Genomic DNA, 24,082 nt, shown 5'->3' on the forward strand with positions numbered 1-24,082 from the left:
TTTGGTTATACTTCCCTTTTGGGTGTTTAAGGACATACCATTGGACCAGATAAACTGAGCCATAGTGAATTTTAATCAACCAGATTAATGTCGCTGAAAGAGGAACTGGGAAGAGATGAGTGGTAGTAAACCATTCTAACATTTCTACCATACAACACATGTAAATAAATCTTAAAACAGACAATAGTAGCAGTATTAGTAGATTAATGTAGAAAAATGATTAGGAAATAATGAGGTTTGAGTACAGATTACCTATGTTTGTAATTCTTGCTACATTTTATTATATTTAAATAAGATGTAACAATGGTCTCCCTCCCTGTCTTGAGTTCATACAGGCTAGTGTTTGGTTGGGTTTTTTTTTTGTTTGTTTGTTTTGGTTTTTTTTTTTTTTTTTTTTTTTTTTGGTTTTTTTGAGACAGGGTCTCCCTGTAGTCCCTGCGGACCTGGAAGTTATGATGCAGACCAAGCTGGCCTTAAACTCAGAGATCTGTCTACCTCTGCCTCCTGAGTGCTGGGATTACCAGCCAGGCTAGTTTTAGTACATCACTTTAAGAGGCCCTAAAACTTACCAGGAACACATGCTCAAATATCTGTGTAGGACTATCCATCTGACCAAGGATCACTATCATTTCATTATCTATGAATTCCTTGAATTCCCGCAAGTTGCACACCATTTGCATTTCCAACTCTGTCCGAATCTGAAACAAAGGGGGATATATCTATTAGTCTCTGTAAAGTTGTCTGTACTTTCAGTCATTTAGCCCCAACACCTATTGTTATCCTACTTCCAGCTTTGAAACAAGAGGACTCAAGTTGGCTTACCTCTTTGGATGTGATGTTCTCCAAATCCTTTTGCATCATAATCTCCCTTAATTTGGTTTTAATAAGCCTTTCTGTTCGCTCACGTTCAGTTGGTCTGAGAATATACAAATAGTGATTTTTCTTAAACAAGAATTTAATCAAGATAATGAATGCACCATTTGATTATGTTTCCAAATGGGCAAGCTTTGCCTCTGTGACTCTGACATTTATATTGTAGTATAGCAAATGAAGACTGCACCTTAAAAAGCTTATTTTAGCTGGGTACAGGAGCACACACTTGTAAGGAAGGTTACCACAAGTTCAAGGCCAGCCTGGACTGCACAGTGAGTTCCAGGCTAGTGTAGGCACTACATAGTGAGATACTGTCTAAAACAAAATAAAACCAAAAAACAAACTAACAGAACCCCCCCTCGAAACCAAACCAAAGAACCAACTAACCAAAAGTTTTAAAGAATGTATAGGATGTAAACATTGCTACTTGAAATTACTACTTGAAAGCTGTGTGTGGTGGCATACGCTTTTACTACCGGCACTTGGGGAGCAGAGGCAGGGGATCTCTGTGAGACCAAGGCCATGGTCAACATAGCAAGTTCCATGCCAACTGGGGTTACAGGAAGACCTTGTCTTAAAAAACAAGCTAACAATGACAACAAAAGAAAGAAATTACTACGCCTGCCTCTGCCTCCCAAGTGCTGGGATTAAAGGCATGCACCACCACTGGGCTAATACTGCAAGTTTTATTCCAAACTAGGTTCTAGGGATCAACTATCTAGAGTACTCCCATTCAAAAATGCCTTCCTTTTCATGACTACTCTTAGAACATCTTTCTGAAGCTTTGTGCTATATTTTTGGGACAAGGTCTGCCCATGTAGTCTATGTTGGCCTAGAATTTGTAATCCTCCTGGCTTTAGCTTGCCAAGTACTAGAGTTATGGACATGCCATCACTGCCCTTTTCTTCCTGCTTATTCCTGTGAAATTTTTAATCTTCATTTTGTAGTTAAGGAAACAAACATGTTAAATGACATACTGATGATCACACATACTGGCAGGAAAATCAAACTGCTGCTAAGCTCTATCTGCAGGACTGTGTTGTTTTCTTTAGTCATCTGACTCATTTTAAAATAAAGTTACTCTTGAAACTTTAATACAAAAATCAAACTAAGTAGCTGACTCTCCACTTATTTGAAAAGCACAGTTGCAACATAATTGGATGCTTCCCTCTAAAGGCACTGCTTTGTATTATTCAGAATTTGAGTGATAAGGTATACTTTCTGTTCTATCTTCTGCCCCTACCTACTGAAGAAAGGTAGCTGCTCTGCATGTCCTTATTTGGTGATGGACATGGCGTAAGCCTTCAGGCATCCTGCCTGCCCTTGCTGCTTACAGCCTTATCACTGGCTGCAAAAATAGCTTTGGTAATCTCCAAAGATGTAGGCTGTGACACCACAGCCTTGGAGCTCCATAGCACTCAGGCACTCAGCTTCTCCTGAACAATGCAGACTACAGTGAACACCTGCACCATTCTCTATTAATTAGCAAAGGCACCTTTGCCTTGATGAGGAGTAAAATTCTTATTTAGGCTTCACTTTTCTCTTTTTTTTGCCTTTTTGAGACATGGTCTCCCTGTAGCCTCAGCTGGCCTGGATTCCCTATGAAGACCAGGCTGGCCTCAAACTCATAGAGATCCACCTGCCTCTGCCTCCCGAGTGCTGGGACTACAGGCATCCGCCACCATGCCTGGCATGCCTCACTTTTCTTAGACATAGCTAATGTGCAAATAAATGTGCTGTAATAGTCATTCACTAAAAAGACATATTGGCAAAAACAGATTTTAGTACCTGTGTGCATGCATGGGTTAGATTTTGTAGTTAAGCATTTTTTCTCCTAGTTCTTCATACTCTGAGGCACAATGGTTTGGGAGTAGACAGACCTAGATCACAGTCCTGTTACTGTTGATATAACCTGAATAAGGTCCTTCTTTTCCTTGAGCCTCTGTTACAATAATATCTGTCTCTTGAGATTTAAAAAAAAATTAATTTTAAATTTTTTATTTTTATTTTTATTTGTCTTTTTGAGACAGGGTCTCCCTGTAGCCCCAGCTGTCCTGGAACTCACTATGTAGACCAGGTTGGCCTCGAACTCACAAAGATCTGCCCCTCTGCCTCCCAAGTGCTGGGACTACAGGTGTGCGCCACCATGCCCAGCACAATTTTTAACTCTTTAATGTATAACTTAAATGTATGTAAGTACATGTGTGTACAGTGACTGCAGAAGTCAGAAAAGGATGCTGGATCCCCTGGAACTGGAATTACAGATGGTTGCTAGCTGTGGATGCCGGGAACTGAACCCAGGTACTTTGCGAGTGCAAGTGCTTTTAACTGCTGAACCATCTTTCCAACTCTGAGAGACTTTTTAAAACTTATTATGCCAGGCATGGTGGTATATATCTTTAATCTCAGCTTTCCAGAGGCAGAGACAGGCAGATCTCCGTGAGACTGAGGCCAGCCTGGTTTACATAGGAAGTTCCAGACCAGCTGGGGCTACAGGGAGATCCTACCTCAACACCCCCCACCCCAAATTATCCTGGAGGGGGGCTCACACCAGTGCATGTGTAAAGGTCATAGGACAACTTTCAGTAGATTCTCCTCCCACCATGGTTCCTAGGATTGAACTCAGATCTTTAGGCTCTCACAGCAAGTGCTTATAACTGCCGAGACATCTCACTCCTGAGATTCTTTTTTTAAAAATATTTGTTTTTTTTTTTAATGTGTATGAGTGTATTGCCTGCATGTATATAAGTGCATCTACTGGATTCCCCTGGAACCAGAGTTATGGATGGTTGTTAGTTGCCATGTGGATGTTGGGAAATGAACCCAAGTCCTCTACAAGAGCAGCCAGTGTTGTTAGCCACTGAGCCATCTCTCTAGCCCCATGGGATTCTTGTTTTTTTCTTTTTTGAGACAGGGTCTCCCTGTAGCCCCAGCTGGCCTGGAACTTGCTATGTAGACCAGGCTATCCTCGAACTCACAGAGATATGCCTGTCTCTGCCTCCCGAGTGCTGGGACTAAAGGTGTGCGCCACCACACTCAGCTTCCCCTGAGATTCTTTTTTTTTAAAATTTTATTTATTATTTTTATTTTATGTGTATGAGTGTATTGCCTGCATGTAGTTAAGTGCACCTGTGTTGTGCAATGCCCACAGAGGTCAAAAGAGGCTGTCGGATCCCCTGGGACTGGAGTTACAGACAGTTGTTAGCTGCCATATGGGTGCTGGGATTCAAACCAGGATCTTCTGCAAGAACAGTCAGTGTTCTTAACCACTAAGCCATCTCTCCAGCCGCTCCCCCTGAGATTCTTATGAGGCTTAAATAACATACCATGTATGAGGAGCCTGGCATGGTATTAGATATATACTTGGGAACCACACATGTATATGCCTTTCTTCCCCCTTCTTAGATTTCAAATATATGCTGCTCATGATAGAGTACTGTAAATCCATTTTAGCACACATTTTTCCTGCATTCTCACTATTCTTTTATAGGCCTTTCTAGTCAAATTGGGTAGGAAGAGAACATAGAAAATGTATTACAGCACAAAAATACTTTTTCTCTTCAACATCACTGGAAAAACATTTGGGAAAAAATATAAAGAAAACAAAACTGAAAATCACATTCTCCAGAGATAATCATCATCAGTACTCTGGCCTACAGTTTCCACTTCTTCCTTTTTCTGTTTACTAAATATACCTTAAAACTGACGCTACTGGACATACTAAGAATGAGCATCTACTAGGTTGTACCTTTCACTTTCTTTTTGGTTAGAGAAACAGAGCAGTTTCTTTTCTCTTCCTTCCGTACTGTGTACTGTGTACTGTATTGCCCGCATGTGTAAGTGCAGCTGTGTTGTACAATGTTCATGGAGGTCAGAAGAAGGCATTGAATCTTCTGGAACTGAAGTTACCTGCAGTTGTTAGCCACCATGTGGTGCTAGGAATTGAACCTGGGTCCTTTGCAAAGAGCAGTCAGTGCTCTTAATCACTCTGATTTTTTTAAAAATACATTTTTTCTTTGTTATTTTGTGATGGGGGGGATCTCATTATATGTAGCCCAGGCTGGCCTGAAACTTTAAACCCTGCCTTACTCATCCAAGTGTGCTGTGTGCTACCATGCCTATGAAGTTTTCTTATGTTAAGTATGGCTTAGAATGAAACCCATCAACCAGTTGTACTTACGAAATCATGAACATTTTCTTCAAAATGTTTGTGTTGGATAGCTTTAGTGTCAACTTGACACACCAGGGTTGAGGGAGCCTCAATTGGGGAATTGCCTCCATTGGACTGGCCTGTGGCCATGTCTGTGGGGCATCTTCTTGATTGTTGAGTGATGTGGGAGGGCCCAGCCCACTGTTAGTGCCACCCCTGGTCAGGTAGGCCTGTGTGGCATAAGAAAGCAGGCTGAGGGGCTGGAGAGATGGCTCAGCAGTTAAGAGCACTGACTGCTCTTGCAGATGACCCAGGTTCGATTTGCAGCACCCACATGGTGGCTATGAATTGTCCTTAACTCTAATTCCAGGGGAATCTGAAGCTCTCTTCTGACCTCAGTGGCACTGCATAACACAGGTACACTCACATACTTGCAGGCAATACACTCATACACATAAAATAAAAATAATAAAGAAAATATTAAAAAAAGGAAGAAAGAAAGAAGGAAAGAAGGAAAAAAGGAAAGAAAAGAAAGCAGGCTGAGCAGGGGCCAGGGGAACAAGCCAGTAAGTGGTGTTCCTCCATGGCCTGTGCTCCAGCTCCTGCCTCTAGGTTTGTGCCCTGAGTTCCTATCTTGGGCTCCCTGATGAACTGTGATCTGGGAGATGTAAGTTAAATAATCCTTTTCCTCCCCAAGTTGGTATTGGTCAGACTGTTTTGTTACAGCAATGGAGGAACAAAGTAGAACAATGTTTGACCATCATTTTCTACAAATTCCTATCTTTTTAGTTACTATGGGATCTTGAAGGAACTAGGGCTATTGGAAAAGAGACACTAGAATCAGTAACAACCTGTTTAAAAAAAAGACTGATTTTTTTTTTTGTTTCTTGAACATAATTCTTAGAAATTTTACCTTTTCTAGTAAAAAGTATTAGACTATTATCTAAATTGAGCTTTAAAAAATTATGAAATGCCTTCCTATGACTTTAGGACTCTTAAGGCAAATCTTGTTTGTCAAGTTGTATAATGGGTAGGTATACTGCTTTACCAGCTTTAGAATAATTTGCAAATGTAAAAAGATCAATTCAGAGAAAGAAAGAAAAAAACTAAAAACCAACCAAAAAAAAAAAAATCCCCAAAATATCCCTGTTAGCTTGTTTCCAAAGCAGGAACTAAGTATAAAAATATTCTAAAATAGGCCAGGTATGGTTGCACAACCTTTAGTCCCAGTATTTGGGAGGCAGAGGCAGGTGGATCTCTGTGAGTTCCAGGCCAGCCTGGTCTACATAGTGAGTTCCAGGCCAGCTGGGGCTACAGGGAGACCCTGTTTCAAAAACACCAAAAAAAGAAAAAAAAAAAAAAAAAAAAAAAAAAAAGGAAAATAAGTATCAACTTCAATTAAAGCATTTATCCAACTCACAGAACACAAAGGAGATTTAGTAAAACCTGACAAGGACCTAACAAGGCAAAGGTAGAGCAAAGTAAGACACCTGAATAAGATGTTCTAAAAATAAAACAAATGAGCCAGGTGTGGTGGTGCACGCCTGTAGTCCCAGCACTTGGGAGGCAGAGGCAGGCAGATCTCTGTGAGTTCAAGGCCAGCCTGGTCTACATAGTGAGTTCTAGGACAGCTGGGGCTACAGGGAGACCCTGCTTCAAAAAGACAAAAAATAAAAATAAAAATAAAAATAAAACAAAAAATGGACCTGAACAACCTAGGCATTCATTTAAATGGACTAGAAAATCCTCATTTTGGGGGGCTGGGGAGTGGGGTGGTGGTACAAATAGCTTCTACTGCTTGCAATAGTAAATGAAAATGGTTCCTTGAGCAGTACTTGCAGATGCAACTGCTGTTCTTTGAAAGCCATCTTAATTTCTTTTTATTTTTTTACTATTTTTATTTAATGTGCATGAGTGTATTGCCTATGTGTGTAAGTATACCATGTGCACGCAATGCCTGTAGAAGTCAGAAGAGGGCCTCATATTCCCCCGGAACTGGAGTTACAGACGGTTGTTAGCTGCTATGTGGCTAACAGTGCTCTTAACCACTAAGCATCTCTCCAGCCCCCATCTTAATTTCTTAAGTACTACTGATGTCCCTCTAAAAGGTTCTTGCCATCAATTTCTCAAATGTTCCTTTTCAGAGATAATGTGAAAGCAAATTGCAGCCCAATTCCTTTAAATTCAAATTTCAAATTAGTGGAATCTGAAGAATAGATTTAGAGCATTGCAGTTTTGATTATGAAGATGCCATTGCACCTAGAAGTGAAATTCTTAAGGCCTTTGTACATGACAGAAAGAAATTCATTACATATGACAGAAACATGGTGTATAGTGACTACTGTCATGGGGCAGGATTATTAGTTCTGAAGGAACATGCTGCCTAGGACACAACAGGATTTCTATAATCCTCAGCAAGCCAACTTACATGTCAGTGAAGAGAGCTGGAGAGTCTGGCCGATGAGACTGCACATCTTGCATAGCATTCCATTCATTGACTGAGGACTGATCTGAGTTGATATGGCTCTCATAGTAACTCACCCAGGTGAGAAACAGGCTGCCTGGATAGTAGTTATGCATTCTGGCCACTTCGCAAGCCTTGTGTAAACTCTGTAATGCAGACCTGAAAGATATGCCTAGAAATGAGCACTGTAGAATTATGGGGTACTAAAAAGCTCAAACCCATGTGTATCTCAAACTCTTCTAATTCTTGAATTCTACAGAATATCATCTCTGGAAAATTTCTTCCCTGAAATCCAAGGTTCTCTATCTTGAAGCATCCTTAAGACATGAAGCTAGGGAAGGGGAAGAGAAATGACAATACCCAGTGAAAAATAGGTCTACGAACCTATGGTACTCATGACCGTGTCCTCAGAATCATGTTGTGACTATATCCTTAGAAAACTACAAATCTCAACAATTTTTCAAAGATTTGTTTCCCTTGGCATAGAACCACGTTATAGTATATTCTCTATGATTCTCGCAGGCTCCATGAAGATAATCTAGATAGATTACATCATCAGGCTCTGTCCTTTAACACCCAGGAAGCACTGATCTAATGATTTTTACCATTCTTGTTGCCTCAGTCACCTAGTTCTTTAAACATCTAAAGCATTTCTAAGAACAGCTCTGGTTATTCTACCATGTGTACTTTTAGCTAGATCATTAACATTTTTAAAAATTATTTTTATTTTATGTGTATGAGTGTATTGCCTGCATGTAGGTAAGTGCACCTGTGTTGTACAATGCCTGTGGAGGACAGAAGAGGCCCTCAGATCCCCTGGACCTGGAGTTACAGACAGTTGTTAGCTTCCATGTGGGTGCTGGGATTCGAACCTGGGTCTTCTGCAAGAACAACCAGTACTCTTAACAACTGAGCCATCTCTCCAGCCCCAACATTTTTTGTTTTTATTTTTATTTTATGCATATGAGTAGTTTTTAAAAAATATTTTATTTAATGCTGGGCATGGTGACGCATGCCTGTAGTCCCGGCACTTAGGAGGCAGAGGCAGGCGGATCTCTGAGTTCAAGGCCAGCCTGGTCTACATAATGAGTTCCAGGACAGCTGGTGAAAGAGAAGTTGCTGAAAGGTTAGAACAACAATCTGCTCATTCTTCTGAAACATTTTATTTTCCTTCATCTTACCTTTGATCATTTTAGTGTCATTAACTGATCTATTATTTAGTTTTTAAAATATTTTATTTATTATTTTTATTTTATGTGTACAAGTGTATTACTTGCATGCATATACATACACCTGTGTTGTGCAATGCTGTGGAGGTCAGAAGAGGGCTTCGGATTCCCCTGGAACTGGAGTTAAGGACAGTTTGTAGCCGCTATGTGGGTGCTGGGAATTGAACCCAGGTCCTCTGCAAGAGCAGTCAGCACTCTCAACCGCTGAGCCATCTGTCCAGCTCCATGTATAAGTATTTTATGTGCATGTGTGTAAGTGCACCTGTGCATGCAATGCCTGAGGAAGTCAGAAGAGGGCAGTGGATGCACTGGAAGTGGAGTTACAGAGGTTGTTACTTGCCAAGTGGATGCTGAGAACTGAACCTGGCTCCTCTGTAAGAGCAGCCAGTGCTATTAACCACTGGGCCATCTCTCCAGCCCCCTTAACTAGATCATTAAAAAGCATATTTTACCCAGCACTTGGAGGCAGAGGCAGGTGGATCTCTGTGAGTTCAAGGCCAGCCTGGTCTACATAGTGAGTTCCAGGACAGCTGGGACTACAGGGAGCCCCACCTAAAAAAGACCAAAAAAAAAAAAAACCCCACAAAACATATTTTAGCCGGGTATGGTGGTGCATGCCTTTAATCCCAGCACTCAGGAAGCAGAGGCAGGGGGGGCTCTTTGGGGTTGGGGCCCGGCCAGGCCTACAAAAGGAGTCTTGGACCGCCGGGGCTACAGAGAGACCCTGTCTCAAAAAGACAAAAAAAAAAAAGTTTAAATTATAGGGCATTAACAAGGATTTAAAGAACAGCATCATTTAACCAGTGTTAGAGTAAACTAAAGTAACCTTTTTAGAGAGTAATTTACCAATATTCCTTATCATTTTTAATCTAGTAATTCTAAGAATTTACTTTGAGATAAGAACCATGGGTGTATACAAAGATTTTAACTCTTAGAATATTTGTCAGTGTTCTATTAATAACAAAAAAATTAAAACAAATTTTTTGAAAAATAAGAATCAGTTAAATTTTGTTATATCTATGTCATGGAATATTCAGCAACCATTAAAAATGATCTAGTTAAGGGACTGGACAACAGTTAAGAGCACTGGATGCCCTTTCATAAGACCTGGGTTCAGTTTGGTGACTGAGAACAATCTGTAACTCCAGTTCCAGGGGAACTAATGCCCTCTTCTGACTTCTGTAGCCACTGCACACACATGGTACACTTACAATATACAGACAAAACACTCATACATATGTTCGCCACCACGCCTGAACATTTTTCTTTTCCTTTTCTTTTTTTATATTATTTTTATTTTATGTGTATGAGTGTATGGCATGCATGTAGGTAAGTGTACCTGTGTTGTGCAATGCCCGAGGAAGACAGAAGAGGCCATTGGATCCCCTGGAACTGGAGTTACGGACAGTTGTTAGCTGTCATGTGGGTGCTGGGATTCCAACCCAGGTCTGCTGCAAGAACAACCAGTGTTCTTAACCACTGAGCCATCTCTTCAGCTCCTCCTCTTTTTTTTTTTTTTTCCGTCTTTTTGAGACAGGTCTCCCTGTAGCTCCAGCTGGCCTGGAACTCACTATGTAGACTGGCTAACCTTATTTTTCAAAACACCAGTTTAGTCAAGGGTAACACACTAGTTAATTTTTATTAAGGAAATTTTTTTTTTTGAGACTGGCCTTGAACTGCTACATAGTCAAAGCCTTTCTTCAACTACTGTTCCTCTTGCCTCTATTTCCTGAGCACAGGATTAAGATGTGTGCCCCCATGCTTGGCTACATTAAAATAACTACAAAGTTGTAGAATCCTTAAAGAGTATTTAAAAAATATATAATCTTGGGGTTGGAGAGATAGCTCAGTGGTAAGAGCACTGGTTGTTCTTGCAAAAGACCTGGGTTCGAATCCCAGGCAGTTAACAACTGTCCATAACTCCAGTTCCAGGGGATCTGACAGCCTCATCTGTCCTCCATGGGCATGCATGACATGGGTGCACTTACATACATGCAGGCAATACGCACATACACATAAAATAAAAATAACAAATAAAAGCCGGGTACGGTGGCGCACGCCTTTAATCCCAGCACTCAGGAGGCAGAGGCAGGCAGAGCTCTGTGAGTTCAAGGCCAGCCTGGTCTACATAATGAATTCCAGGACAGCTGGGACTACAGGGAGACCCTGTCTCAAAAAGACCGAAAAAACCCCAGAACCAAAAAACAAATAAAATATTAAAAAAATAATCTCTGGGGGCTGGAGAGATGCTCAGTGGTTAAGAGCACTGGCTCTTCTTGCTGAGGACCTGGGTTTGGGTCCCAACACCCACATGGCAGTCAACAACTTTCCCTGACTCCAGTTCTAGGCCCTCTTCTAGACTCTGTGGGCATTGATGACATAGGTGAATTTACATAAATGCAGGCTAAACACTCACACACATTAAAAAAAAAAACTAGTTTTAGTTCTGGAGTGTCTACATGAGTGCGTGGTATATGCATGTGTATGTGTTTGTGTGAGTTTGATGCATGTGTGCTCATTTGTGTGAAGGCCAGAGGTCAATGTTGGGTGTCTTCCTCAATCCCTCTCCACCGTTTTTTTTTTTTTTTTTTTTTTTTTGGGGTCTTTTTGAGACCAAAGGCGTGCACCACCATGCCCAGCTCCACCTTATTTTTTTAAGATGGTGTTTCTTACTAATCTCAGAGCTAATCAATTCAGCTAGGCCAGCTTGCTGATTAACTGTAGAAATCTGCCTGTCTTTGCCAGCTTTTTAAAAAAAGTAGGTACTGGGGCCTGAGCTCAGGGCCTCATAGTTGTGCAGCAAACACTTTACGAAGCCATTTCTTAGCCCCCTAAATGTTTTCTACTAGTCAAAATAGGCAAAGGCTCAGAGACTTTCAATGTCATTCAACAAATTCCAAGGTAAGAGTACAGGATAATCAATGCATGTTCTCTTCATCTAGAAAAAACACATGCTTTAAAACCATACACTACAGTCTGTTGTAATTGCTGTAAAATATACTCAGTGCCTACTTGTTTCAGAAACTGTGGCTTCACACAGGAGTGGGAGGCTGCAGTAACAATTTTCCTGTGAAGGAAACACCTGGTCTAAATGCCATTCTGATTCACATCACCTATTTTCTCTCTTATGACTTTCAACCCAATACTCTCCCAAACTTTAAAGAACTATGACTAGTCAGTTTATTTCAAAATATCAATGATTGATCCGAGGTTATTACTTGAATTAAGGCCACTTGTCTTACTCTTCAAACACTGAAAACACTGCTATTTATAGTACACTGCTGTTCAGTCTTACTGCACATGGGAATAAACAGGCTAGTTGCCTTTAATGGAGTATTAGTCAAAGGAGGTCCTTGAAGTTTTCCATGAAAATTTATTTGTGAGGGGCTGGAGATATGGCTCAGTGGTTAAGAGCACTAGTTGCTCTGGTGAAGGACCAGAGTTTGGTTCCCAGCACCCATATGGCAGCTAACAAGTGTCTTTACCTCCAGTTCCATGGGATTTGACACCCTCTTCTGGCTTTTGTGAACACTGCATGCACATGTGCACTTATATACATGCAGGCAAAATACTCATACACATTAAAAAACAATCATTTGCCAGGCATGGTAGTGCACGCCTTTAATCCCAGCACTCGGGAGGCAGAGGCAGGTGGATCCCTGTGAGTTCAAGGCCAGCCTAGTCTACATAGTGAGTTCCAGGACAGCTGGGACTACAGGGAGACCCTGTCTCAAAAGGACCCCCCCAAAAAAATCCAAAAACAATCACTTGTGAAATATGCTATAAATTTATACATGAAGTCTAAACACATGACCTAAAACTCTGTCCCACCTCAATTACTACATGAAATGAGAAGAAAGCTAATTGTTCAATGACTATTAGGCCTCCACTCACCTAAATGCTATCCCTTCTGATATTCACATTCAGGCTCGTGTATCTGTTTTGCTCACCTTCTGACCACTCTAACCTTTCTGGGGACTCCTACTACAGAACATGCTCTACAGTGAGAAGCAGAAGCTATTCGTGTACATGTAAGTGGTCTCTGTGTTCATGTGTGTTTGAATTTGTGTGTGTTCATGCATGAACATGTGTGCCTATGCATATGGAGACCAGAGGTCAATGCTGGGTGTCTTCCTCAGTTGCTGTCTACCTTATTTTGAGATAGGGCCTCTCACTGGACCTGGAGTGGCTTCACCTAGACTGGCTGTCTGCAAGCTCCATGGATCTGCCTGCTGTCCTCCTAAGCCCCTGCAGCACTAGGGTTATGGATATACATTGCTGTGCCTGGCATTAACATGGGTGTTGGGGAGCAGAATTCAGGTTATTATGCTTGCCTGTTTAGCACTTTACTAATTGAGCCATCTCAGGTCCTAGAAGCTAAAGACTAGGGGATGAACTCTGATCTGCAAGTTTCATTATTCCCTCTTTGTAGATAAGCCAACAAGAATGAGTCTTATTCTGTCTAAATAAACAAGATACTTTCAGGTCAGTTATATAACTCTTGTATTGCCTCAGTTTTCTTATCCACAATAGGGGACTAGCAATACTACTTTGTGGCACTGGTAAAATGATTAAATATAAGCCACGTAAAGCATCTTGCATAATGTTGGAAGCAGTTTAAATGGAAATGTATCTGTTTATAACACAACTCAATGCTACCCCTGATTATCCTAGGAAACTGAAAGCTAGAGCATAGCAAAAAGATGTTTTAGATTTGGCTCTCACATTAAGTAATGTGGTCAGTGTGAAACACAGTTCCAACAAGCTATCTGATCTGTTACATCACTCTAGAGCCTAAGAGTACTTCAGAATTTTACTTGTTCCTCAACAACTTTTTTTTTGTTGTTTTTTTGAGACAGGGTCTCCCTGTAGTCCCAGCTGGCGTGGAACTTCCTATGTAGACCAGACTGGCCTTGAACTCACAGAGATCTGCCTGCCTCTGCCTCCCAAGTGCTGGGACTAAAGGCATGTGCCACCACACTTGGCTCCCTTGACAATTTAAAAAAATATTTTTTATTTATTATTTTTATTTTATGTATATGAGTGTATTGTCTGCATATATGTAAGTGCAATTGTGTCATGCAATACCCACAGAGGTCAGAAGGGGGTGCTGAATCCCCTGGAACTACGGATGGCTGTTAGCCACCATGGGGGGTTACTGGGAACAGAACCTGGGTCCTCTGCAAGAGCGGCCAGTGCTTTTAACTGCTGGGCCATCTCTCTAGTCGCCACTGTGACAATTTTTAAAAAATTCTACTCCTTCTAGAAATTCTATTTCTATTTCATCTTTGACTATGATCACAAATGCAAACAAATCACAAAAAAATCCCATAGTAACAAATATAGTATTTTTATAGTGAATTGTATCATTTCAAATAACATTAAAAAACTTTTGTAGAATAGCCAAAAAAAAAAAAACCCAAAAACTTTATTATAGAGATATTAAAGCCATCTTACCACATTGCTTGCACAGATACTGGTTTGAATATGTGAACTCTGTTATCTGTTGATACGCTGAACCCACTAAGAACAAAAGAGAACAAGACAAAAGTCTACGAATAAGGGTTGGGTATTTCAAGTTTGAGTTTTCAAGGTTGCTGAAACAGCTGATTAAACAGAAGAAATCACAGATATGCTATGTTGAAATTAGCTAGAAGTAGTACATGACTGAAAAGCTTCAACAATTTTTCTGATTTATCTACCAGGTAAAATGAATGGAATCTCACACTGGAATTAGGGAATTACAGACAGTTTTATGGATGAAGCTACAAACTGTTCTGTTCCGATGTGTATTTCTGTTTGGAAGTATTTTGGATTCTTAGCAAACCTGACCTTGGTTTTACAAATTGTAGCAAACATTGTAGTCTCTTGGGGACACATTCTAAATACACCAGGAGGTGGGGGGTGGGTAACTGGCACAGGAAAGGGGTTATATTGCAGGCTGACAGCTGGCAGAGGCTACAAGAGGTTATTTGAAACAGAACATATCCTCCTCTGGGAGAGCATTGCAACAGCAGTCCCACATGTTTACACTGAAGGGTGAGCCAACAAACTACTTCTTCTTTGTCTGGCTTCCTACCATGGTCAGCCTAAAAGAACAGAAGTGAGAGACCCTGGCAAGTTGTATTTTACTCCACTTCACAAAGCAGCAGTTTAAAAGGACTCACTGAGCTGCTGACATGTCAGTTTAGTTAGGCACACTGGGCCTCCCATTCAGCTGAATGAATGAGCCACTAAGACGGATTTGTACACCCTAGGCTTTCTGTAGGAGAGTAAAAAAGGGAAAGCTCTTACCCATCACCATCCAAATGAATCAGGGTGTCACTCCAGAGAGGCAGGACTAAGCCCATGGTACAAGTGCTACTGCAAGGCAAGAAATAATCTTTAATTTACTTCCTGTTATTCTGGGAAGCAGTCTTTGTTTATTAATTCTTTCAACACAAAGGATAAACCCCTAAGCAATAAACTGTGGCATAAATATTAGAATAGAAGAAATGTCTGTCATATTATTATAAATCCCATGCACGTTCTTAGAATTTGCTTAAGACAGATGGTCCTTAGCACTCAGGAGGCAGAGGCAGGGGGATATCTGTGAGTTTGAGGCCAGCTTGATCTATATAGCAAGTTCTCAGGCCAGCCAGTGCTACATAGTGAGACCCTGGAGATGAGAGAGAGAGAGAGAGAGAGAGAGAGAGAGAGAGAGAGAGAGAGAGAGAGAGAGAGAGGGCGGGGGGGGGGGGGGGGAGAGAGGAAGAAAACCTGACTGAACTTCCTATCTTTAAGAATTCAAGTTACTATCTTTAAAAATTCAAGTGATTTGGGGGCTGGAGAGATGGCTTAGCAGTTAAGAGCACTAACTCTTGCAGAGGACCCAGGTTCGATTTCCAACACCCACATGGCGGCTACGAACCGTCCTTAACTCAGTTCCAGGGGAATCCGAAGCTCTCTTCTAACCTCCGCCTCATTGCACAACACGGGTGCACTCACATGTAAGCAATACACTCATACACATAAAATAATAAAAATAATAAAATATTAAAAAAAAATTCAAGTGATTCCTGCTGACTTGCGTTTGGCAGATTTTAGCCCAGAATACAGCATCCAACTCAATTCTAAGGATTATATCTTTTTCTTTTGGGGAGGGAGTGGGGCACAGACAAGGTCTCAAGTAGCAAAGGCTGGCCTCAAAATTACTTATGTAGTGAAGGCTGGCCTTGAACTCCTGCCTTTATCTCTCAAGTGCTGGGATTACAGCAATGTACCACCATGCTTGGCCCCACTATTTCTAATGCCAAGAACTATTGCTGGTTGCTGAAGACCTTGGAATAATGATTTGTTCAATTGTAAGATTTACTGAACAATAGAATACACTAAAAAGGAAAAGGAATTTTAAAATCTAAAGATATAATAGTTGATGGCTTGTTATCAAATTCGAGAAAAAAAATACAACTGGGACTGGAGAGATGGCTCAGTGGTTAAGAACACTGACTTTGAACATTGGTTCAAATCCCAGCACCCACATGGCAGCTAACAACTGTCCATAACTCCAGTTCCAGGGGATCTGACAGCCTCTTCTGTCCTCTGCAGGCATTGCAAGACTGCACTTACTACATGCAGTCAATACACTCATACACATAAAATAAAAAAAATTAAAAAAAATACAACTTAAATAAAACGGGGCTTGTTTTGTGAGTTCATATGTTCTGTGCTTTGTTTTAAGAGAGGGTCTCAATATATAGTCCAGGCTAGCCTTGAACCTGAAAATCTCAAGTGTCAGCCTTCTCCATCTTGAGATTACAGGTGTGTGTCATCACATCCAGCAAAATAATGCTTGGTAGCTATGCAATGAACTAGCACTGCTGAAATGCTAACAGGAATGTCAACAACCAAACCAAACCAAAACAAAACAAAACAAAAACCTGGCAGTCCTACCATGCATGCTATACTGAAACATTGCTCCAGGGCCTGGGGATGTAACTCAGTGGTAGAGTACTTGGTTAGCATGGGTGAGGCCCTGGGTTCCATAACACATTAGCCTAGGAAGGAAACTGGCTTTAAATTAATAGGTTGGTACAGGAAGCCATGGACTCCTGATCAACTGTGTTCTGTCACATCACTTCTCTGACAGCTGTTACCACTTACCTCCTTTTCTCAAGGATGTCTTTAAAGATTTAAATTTTTGCTAAGCTTGGTGGTATACACCTTAAACCTCAGAACTTGGGAAGCAGGAGGGTCCCTGTGAGTTTAAGGCCTGCCTTGTCCACATATCCAATTCTAGGCCTACCAGGGTTACACAGTGATACCATCTTAAAAGTCTTTTTTTTTTTTTTTTTTTTTTTTTTTTTTTTTTTGGTCTTTTTGAGAGACAAGGTCTCCCTGTAGCCCCACCTGGCCTGGATTTGCAATGGAGACCAGGCTGGCCTAGAACTCACAGAGGTCCGCCTGCCTCTGCCTCCTGAGTGCTGGGATTAAAGGCGTGCACCACCATGCCCAGCCAATACCATTTTTAATTATACGTTTGTGTGTGTCTGTGTGTGGGTCTTCGTATGTGAGGGCAGGTGCTGGTGAAGAACAGAGGTGTCAGACATGGGTGCTGGTAACTAACTTGGGTCTTAACTACTGGGCCATCTCTCTAGCTCTTCCCTAAGAATGTCTTAAACCAATTCTCCCCTACATCCCTCCCAATGCAGGGGACAGTATAGAAAGGCAGCACAGTACAGGAGAAAGAATGTTGGACATGGGAATGGAACACAGCATGGTTATGAGCACAGGCTCTTAGGTTGGATGGGCTCCGGAACCTGGGTTCTAGTAATAACTTTTCTTCTAGTGCCTGGAAAGACCCCAGGGCCTTGTATATGCCAGGCAAGGGCTCTGCCCTAGAACTATTCTTCAGCTGTGGTGGTTTGAATGAGAATGTCCTTCATAGGCTCCAAGTGTTCGAATGTTTTGTCCCAGTTGGTGGTGCTGTTTTTGTGAGGTTTAGGAGGTGCATCCTTACTGGAGGAGGTATGTCACTGGGGGTGGAATTTGAGAATTCAGTCACCTTCCATTTCCAGCCTCTGTCTTTCTCTGCTTCCTGTGCCTCCTGGAAGATGTGACTACTCAGCTTTCTGCTCCAGCCACCTCCTGCCATGCCTCCTGCCATGCTGGACTTGGAGCCCTCTGGAACCAGAAGCCAAATAAACTTTTCCTTTCTATAAGCTGCCTTGGTCATGGTGTTTTATCACAGCAACAAAAAAATAACTGATACAGCCCCTAAGTAGATCATTTTAGACAATTAGCTAATTGCTTTGTGCTCATCTTTTCATCTATAAGTGTGGGATGAAATAACCTTTATTGTACTGCTTTAAGTATATTAAAAACATATGGCTCAGTGGTTAAGAGCACTGACTGCTCTTGCAGAGGACCTGGGTTTGATTCCCAGCACCCATGTGGTGGCTATGAACCATCCTTAACTCCAGTTCCAGGGGAATCTGAAGCCTCCGCAGCATTGCACAACATGGGTGCACTCACATACATGCAGGTAATATACTCGTACAGATAAAATAAAAATAATAAATAAAATATTTTAAAAAATGCAAGAGTGCCTAAACATAACAGTAATTTCTATTTATTATTTACTATGCCAAAACATCTGGATTTGTGCTCTTTTAATATTGAAACTCCTTCTGACAAGTTATTTAACCTTTCTCAGCCTTAACATCATTTTTAAATGTAGATAACAAAACCTATCCTCACAGGATTATCATAAAGATTGAAGTAAAGTTAGGTAAGGTGGCACATGCCTACAAAGTACTCAGAGGTTGAGATAGGAGAATTGTGAGCTCAAGACCAGTCTTGAGTTACATAGTGAGTTCCAGGCTAGCCTGCCTTATGTAGTGAGACTCTGTCCCAAAAAACCAGAAAGAGGAGAAAAAAAAAAAAAGATTTAAAATAATATATGTGAATATACTGCACTGCAAAATACACTGAATATGAACCTATAGTAGGTGCTCTAATCCATCTGAAAGGGATGTGGGGTATGGGGTATCAGACAAGAAGATGCAAATGATTTTAAGATACAAGGAATACCAAATGCAAACTGCTGAAATCACTGCCAACCTAAGGAATGCTAGCACCTGGCTCCTCACTACAGTTCCTACACTCTGTTATTAATTCCAGAGCTTAAGAGAGCTGAATAGGGTTCCACATTGGAATTCTGGGCCTGAATACCAAAGGCACAGTCATCATGACAGACTCTGTGAGTGAGTTAGATTGATTTTTATAGAGAAAATGGCTTCCCACAATGGAGTGGGGTTATCCAGGAATTTATTAAAATATGCTTAGCCAGTACAATTTGGAATCTATAAATATGAAGGAAGAGTTGATAGCCAAGTGACAGACATTACCTAGACATCAGGTAACTACAGAAGATACTGAAAGTACCAAAGATTGAGATTGTGATCTATGAGTTTGTGACCTGATGTCAGCTGATCTTCTGACAACTGACAACCTCATATTTTCAGCTTGTGTTCAGGTCTCAGTGATTATCTACTCATCCCATTCAACAAATAGTTATTTAGTGCTTACTATGTACTGGACACTTCAAGATGTTATGGGTACCAAGAGATTAAAAAAAAAAAGGGATTGAAGAGATGGCTCAGCAGTTAAGAGCATTTGTTGCTCTTCCAGAAGATCTAGGTTTGGTTCCCAGTACCCATGTTGGGTGGCTCATAACTGCCAGCTCCAGGGATCCAACACTCTCTTCTGGCCTACATGCATATCCCTCCAACTCCACAAAAACCTTTAAAACAAACAAAAATAAAACTAGAGTTGGCATGGTGACACACATTTGTAACACTCCAATATTCAGGAGGCTAAGGCAGGATTGTGAGTTCAAGGATAGCCTAGGCTTCAAAGTAAGACCTTTTCTCAAGGGAAAAAAAAATGGCAACAAACAAGCAAAACCAGGCCACAAAGCTTTATTATTTTATCACTTGAAGTCTACCACGTGTATTTTGGAAAACAAGGTTACACTGTATATTAGAATAATCTGTCACTTAAATTACAACAAAATAATCAAAATAAGCTAAATAAATTGGCTACAACATAACTACTTGTACTTCAAACAATTTGGTTTCTACTTTGATTTAATATTGTTTCAAAACCTTAGCTTTTCATGTTCTGATGTATGAAATGACATAAATTCCCTCAAGCTGTTGAGGTTATCTGAGCACTAGTTCAGCAGCACTGCTCTTAATGTCCAACAGGCACATTCAAACAAAAGATGTACAGGATTTTACAAGGGTTACAAACAAGTAATGAAAATCAGTTTCTTGCTTTTCATGTCATTAAAAAAATATTTTATTTATTATTTTCATTCAACGTGTATGAGTGTATTGCCCTAATGCAAGTGCACCCACGTTGTGCAATGCCTGAGGAAATCAGAAAAGGGATTCAGATCCCCTCCATGTGGGTGCTAGGAACTGAACCTGGGTCCTCTCCAAGAGCAGCCTGTGCTCCAAGCCACTAAGCCATCTCTCCAGCCCCCCTGTTTTGTTTTATGTACACTAAATTTTTCTTTTGTTAGTGACACAGGCAGGACTATTTGAGCGGACTGATGCAGTTCACTGAGGATAAATTACTAGTCATCCATTAACATTCTTTCTGGTAAAGTTTAGGACAAAGTAAAAGAAGAAAGATTAGGCATCTTGATTGCTCAAGATTTTGAGTTAAAAGAATCTGCAGTTACTGCTTTCTGTCTCTAGGGGAAGACTCAACTGAAGTTTCCCTGCAGCTCTGGTTCCTTCCTGTTCTTCAGGGTTTTCAAGGGAGGGGTCAGGGAGACTTGAACAAAAGAAATATAAGCTATACAGCAGGGCTGGCCAAATGAATTTTCTGTAATAATAGAAATACCCTATACATATACTGCTCCATTAATCACATGTAGCTACTAAGTACATGAAATGTGACTAGGAATGTCAGAGAAACTAATTTTCTTACTTATATATCATTATTTTAATCTTTATTTAAATAGCTATGGATGGTTAGTGGCAAATGTACTAGACAACACCATTCTAGAGATGCAAAAGTCCAAATCAGAGGTCATAAAATTCTAATAGTGAATAAGGTACGTATTTCTCTCTCATCTACTCCTTTGAGATGGTCTTGCTATGTAGCCTTGCCAGGCCTGAAATACACTATGTAGAAGAGACTGGCCTCAAATTCACCGTGATCCTGGTTCAGACTCTGGTTCTAGAGCACTGGGATTACAGGAACATGTCACCATGCCCACAAAATGAGTATTTTCTTACAAGAAAAAAGATACTAAAATGTCTGCTGCTTAGGTAAACACCAGTAGTTAAAACTGCAAGAGAATGCTTCCTAAAAGTGGTTTACAAGCCTCTGTAAATGCAGAACATATAATTAAATGCTGGAAGTGGTATATAAACTAACAACTCTGACCTTGTGATCCTTTGAACTCAGTCATTCTTCAGGTTGACTTTTATGTACAAACTCAAGCAAACACTGGTTTTGGAAACTTTCTAGTGATAATGCAGTTCCCTGCTCCCCAACATCAGAAGGATAATTATAATCACCCCACCGCTCCCCCCAACAAAGGGCTTTGAGCTTGCTAGGCAATTCCTCTACAGCAGAACTAAACCCTCCGCCCCCTCCACATTATTTTGTGTGGCTAAATTCCCCCAAGCCTGGGTCACACCCTTATCTATCCCACAGTTCCATTCTCCTCCTGAACCAGGAAGTCAATGGTTTGAGACATCTGGCAGGATTTCCTGAGGCTTATTATCTCAGAGTGTAAAGATCTGCTTAGCAGCCACATTCCACAGTCTCCCCAAGGTTTCTTCAGAAAGTGTAGGGAAATAAGAATACAAAAAAAACCCCAAAGACAAAAAACAAACAAAAAAAGCCAGGCTCTGTGTTTGGTATCTTTAATCACAGGAAGCAAAGTAGAGCCAATTCCAAAGGTATAAAAAAAATTCTGCTTTAGTGCCAGGCGTGGTGGTGCACGCCTTTAATCCCAGCACTCGGGAGGCAGAGGCAGGCGGATCTCTGTGAGTTTAAGGCCAACCTGGTCTACATAGTGAGTTCCAGGACAGCTGGGGCTACAGAGAGACCCTGTCTCAAAAAGACGAAAAAAAAAAATTCTGCTTTGTTTTTTTTTCTCCAGCATCATTGGTATACTGCCATGAAAGGTATATGCTCTAGGATCATGCTGATCTGAACAGTAGACTGGTAAGAAAAAGCAGCCTTCTCCCCTTGGAAATAAAAAGTTCAGACCACTTAGCTAGGCGTGGTGGTATACACCTTTAATCCCAGCACTTGGGAGGTAGAGGCTGTGAGTTCAAGGTCAGCCTGATAGAAAAAAAGACCAAAAAAAAAAAAAAAAAAGTTTAGACCACTTGCTTAAAATCATTAGTACCTAAAGATGAGAAAAAAAATGAGAAGTAAGGAATAGCTGTAAATTAGAAATATACCTCCAAAGACATTCACTAAACATGCTTGTCTCTGAAAATTGTGGCCAGGCCAGAATTTTTCTTTTTTTTTTGAAACAGGGTCTCCCTGTAGCCCCGGCTGTCCTGGAACTCACTATGTAGACCAGGCTGGCCTGGAACTCAAAGATCTGCCTGCCTCTGCCTCCCAAGTGCTGGGATTAAAGGTGTGCACCTCCACGCCCAGCCAGAATTTATTTTCTGGTTTCATACCTTGAAAAAAAATTTTGGGGCGTATGTTTGCTACATGTGCAGGTGTGCTCATATGTTTGTACGGAGGCATGTGGCGGCCAGAGGTGTCTTCCCACAGAAGGTGTCTTCAGTTATTCTCTATCTTAGTGACAATGTCTCTCACTGAATTGGATCTTACAGATTCAGCTAGGCTGGTTATCAAGTCCCAGGAGTCTCCTGCCTCCACCTCCTCAGCACTGGAGTTACATGCACATGCTGCTGTGCCTCTACTTTACATGGGTGCTAAAGACTGAACTCAGGTACTCATGCTTGCAAGGCAAGTACTTCTACCAACTAAGCCATTTCCTCAGCTTGTCATAATTTTTTTTTTTTTTTTTTTTTTTTTTTTTTTTTTTTTATTTTTTTTTTTTTTTTTTTTTTTTTTTTTTTTTTTTTTTTTTTTTTTCTGACCTTGATCACAGAGATCTGCCTGTGTCTGCCTCCCAAATGCTGGGACTACAGGTGTGCGCCACCACGCCTGGCAGTCATAAATTTTTTAAAAATTTTATTATTTTTATTTTATGTGTATACATGTATTGCCTGCATGTAGGTAAGTGCACCTGTGCCATGCAATGCCTGGAGAGGTCAGAAGAGGCTGTCTAATCCCCTGGGTCTGGAATTACGGATAGTTGTTAGCTGCCATGTGGGTGTGGGATTTGAACCCGGGTATTCTGCAAGTACAGCCAGTGTTCTTAACTGCTGGGCCATCTCTCCAGCGCCCATAAATTGTTTCTTAACTTAAAAATCTCAGCAGCATGCCTTCATTGTAAAAAATAACAGGTTTAATCATGACATTATCATTCATATACATCAAGAGTTTTGATCATATTAACTCTCCCTCTTACCTTCCTCTTGTCCCATTTTATTCTTGAAATTTAAGAGCATAACTATACAAGATAATTTTGTAGTAACTCAATAACTGCAACAGGTTATTTAAAAAGTAGTTTTCCCACCCATCCCCCACTTTTTAGGGCACCATACCTGTCATTAGAAGAAAAATCCATTCCTAGGACAATGCTTTCTTCAGTGTCTTGTCTACCATTAGTTGAAACCACTACCATATACCGTGTTCGATTCTGGTAAGTACTTTCCAGTCTTACAGCCTGGGGTTAACAGACAGAAAGAAATTAAGAAATTAAAAAAAAATCATTTTAATCCTGTTTCACCAACATCTCAAAGTATACTAAAAAGGTCTTCCATCTATTGGGAGACTGAAATTCAAATCTCAACTCACATGAACTAAAGTCTTTGATTTCAGGGATTGAACTCAGGTCACTGCCTTATGCAGCAAGCACCTTTACTCACTAAGCACCCCCCACCACCACCAGTTTTGTTGTTTCCACAGTTTTGATCTGTATCACAGGCTGGCTGGTCTGGAACTCACAGAATCCTCCTAACCTCAGCCTCCTGAGTTCCGAGGTTACAGGTTTGGACTGCCGTGCTTGGATTCTTCACGTTTAATGATAATTAAAAAAGGTTTTTTTTTTTTTTTTTAATTTGTTTTGCCTTTTCCTACCATAAAATCTTCATGTTTTCTTCACTTGAGTTGAAGTAATTCTACTATAGAAGTCAAAAGAAATTAGAACTGATGAGGAAATGCTATCAAATTCAGTCTAACACCATAGAAATGGCAGTGAGGTGACAG

The 24,082-nt window shown here is 40.8% G+C and overlaps 1 protein-coding gene and 1 long non-coding RNA gene across 2 annotated transcripts in view; one reads left to right on the forward strand and one right to left on the reverse strand.

The window, feature by feature from the left end:
• Positions 1-12,748, forward strand: part of LOC103730483 — a 55,907-nt gene extending 43,159 nt beyond the window's left edge. Inside the window, exon 4 of the long non-coding RNA XR_607099.3 lies at positions 12,644-12,748. This is a non-coding gene — a long non-coding RNA (uncharacterized LOC103730483). The remainder of the gene's footprint in view (positions 1-12,643) is intronic.
• Positions 1-24,082, reverse strand: part of Ssh2 (slingshot protein phosphatase 2) — a 297,577-nt gene that overhangs the window by 35,835 nt on the left and 237,660 nt on the right. The window contains exons 5-10 of the mRNA XM_008828731.1: positions 23,419-23,540; positions 15,011-15,079; positions 14,174-14,239; positions 7,452-7,646; positions 823-916; positions 570-698 (exon numbers count right to left, since the gene is read on the reverse strand). Of these exons, the coding sequence (XP_008826953.1) occupies positions 570-698; positions 823-916; positions 7,452-7,646; positions 14,174-14,239; positions 15,011-15,079; positions 23,419-23,540 (675 nt within the window). The remainder of the gene's footprint in view (positions 1-569; positions 699-822; positions 917-7,451; positions 7,647-14,173; positions 14,240-15,010; positions 15,080-23,418; positions 23,541-24,082) is intronic.

Source organism: Nannospalax galili, unplaced genomic scaffold (assembly GCF_000622305.1).
Source record: "Nannospalax galili isolate Female #2095 unplaced genomic scaffold, S.galili_v1.0 scaffold212, whole genome shotgun sequence".
NCBI classification, from domain to species: Eukaryota; Metazoa; Chordata; class Mammalia; order Rodentia; family Spalacidae; genus Nannospalax; species Nannospalax galili.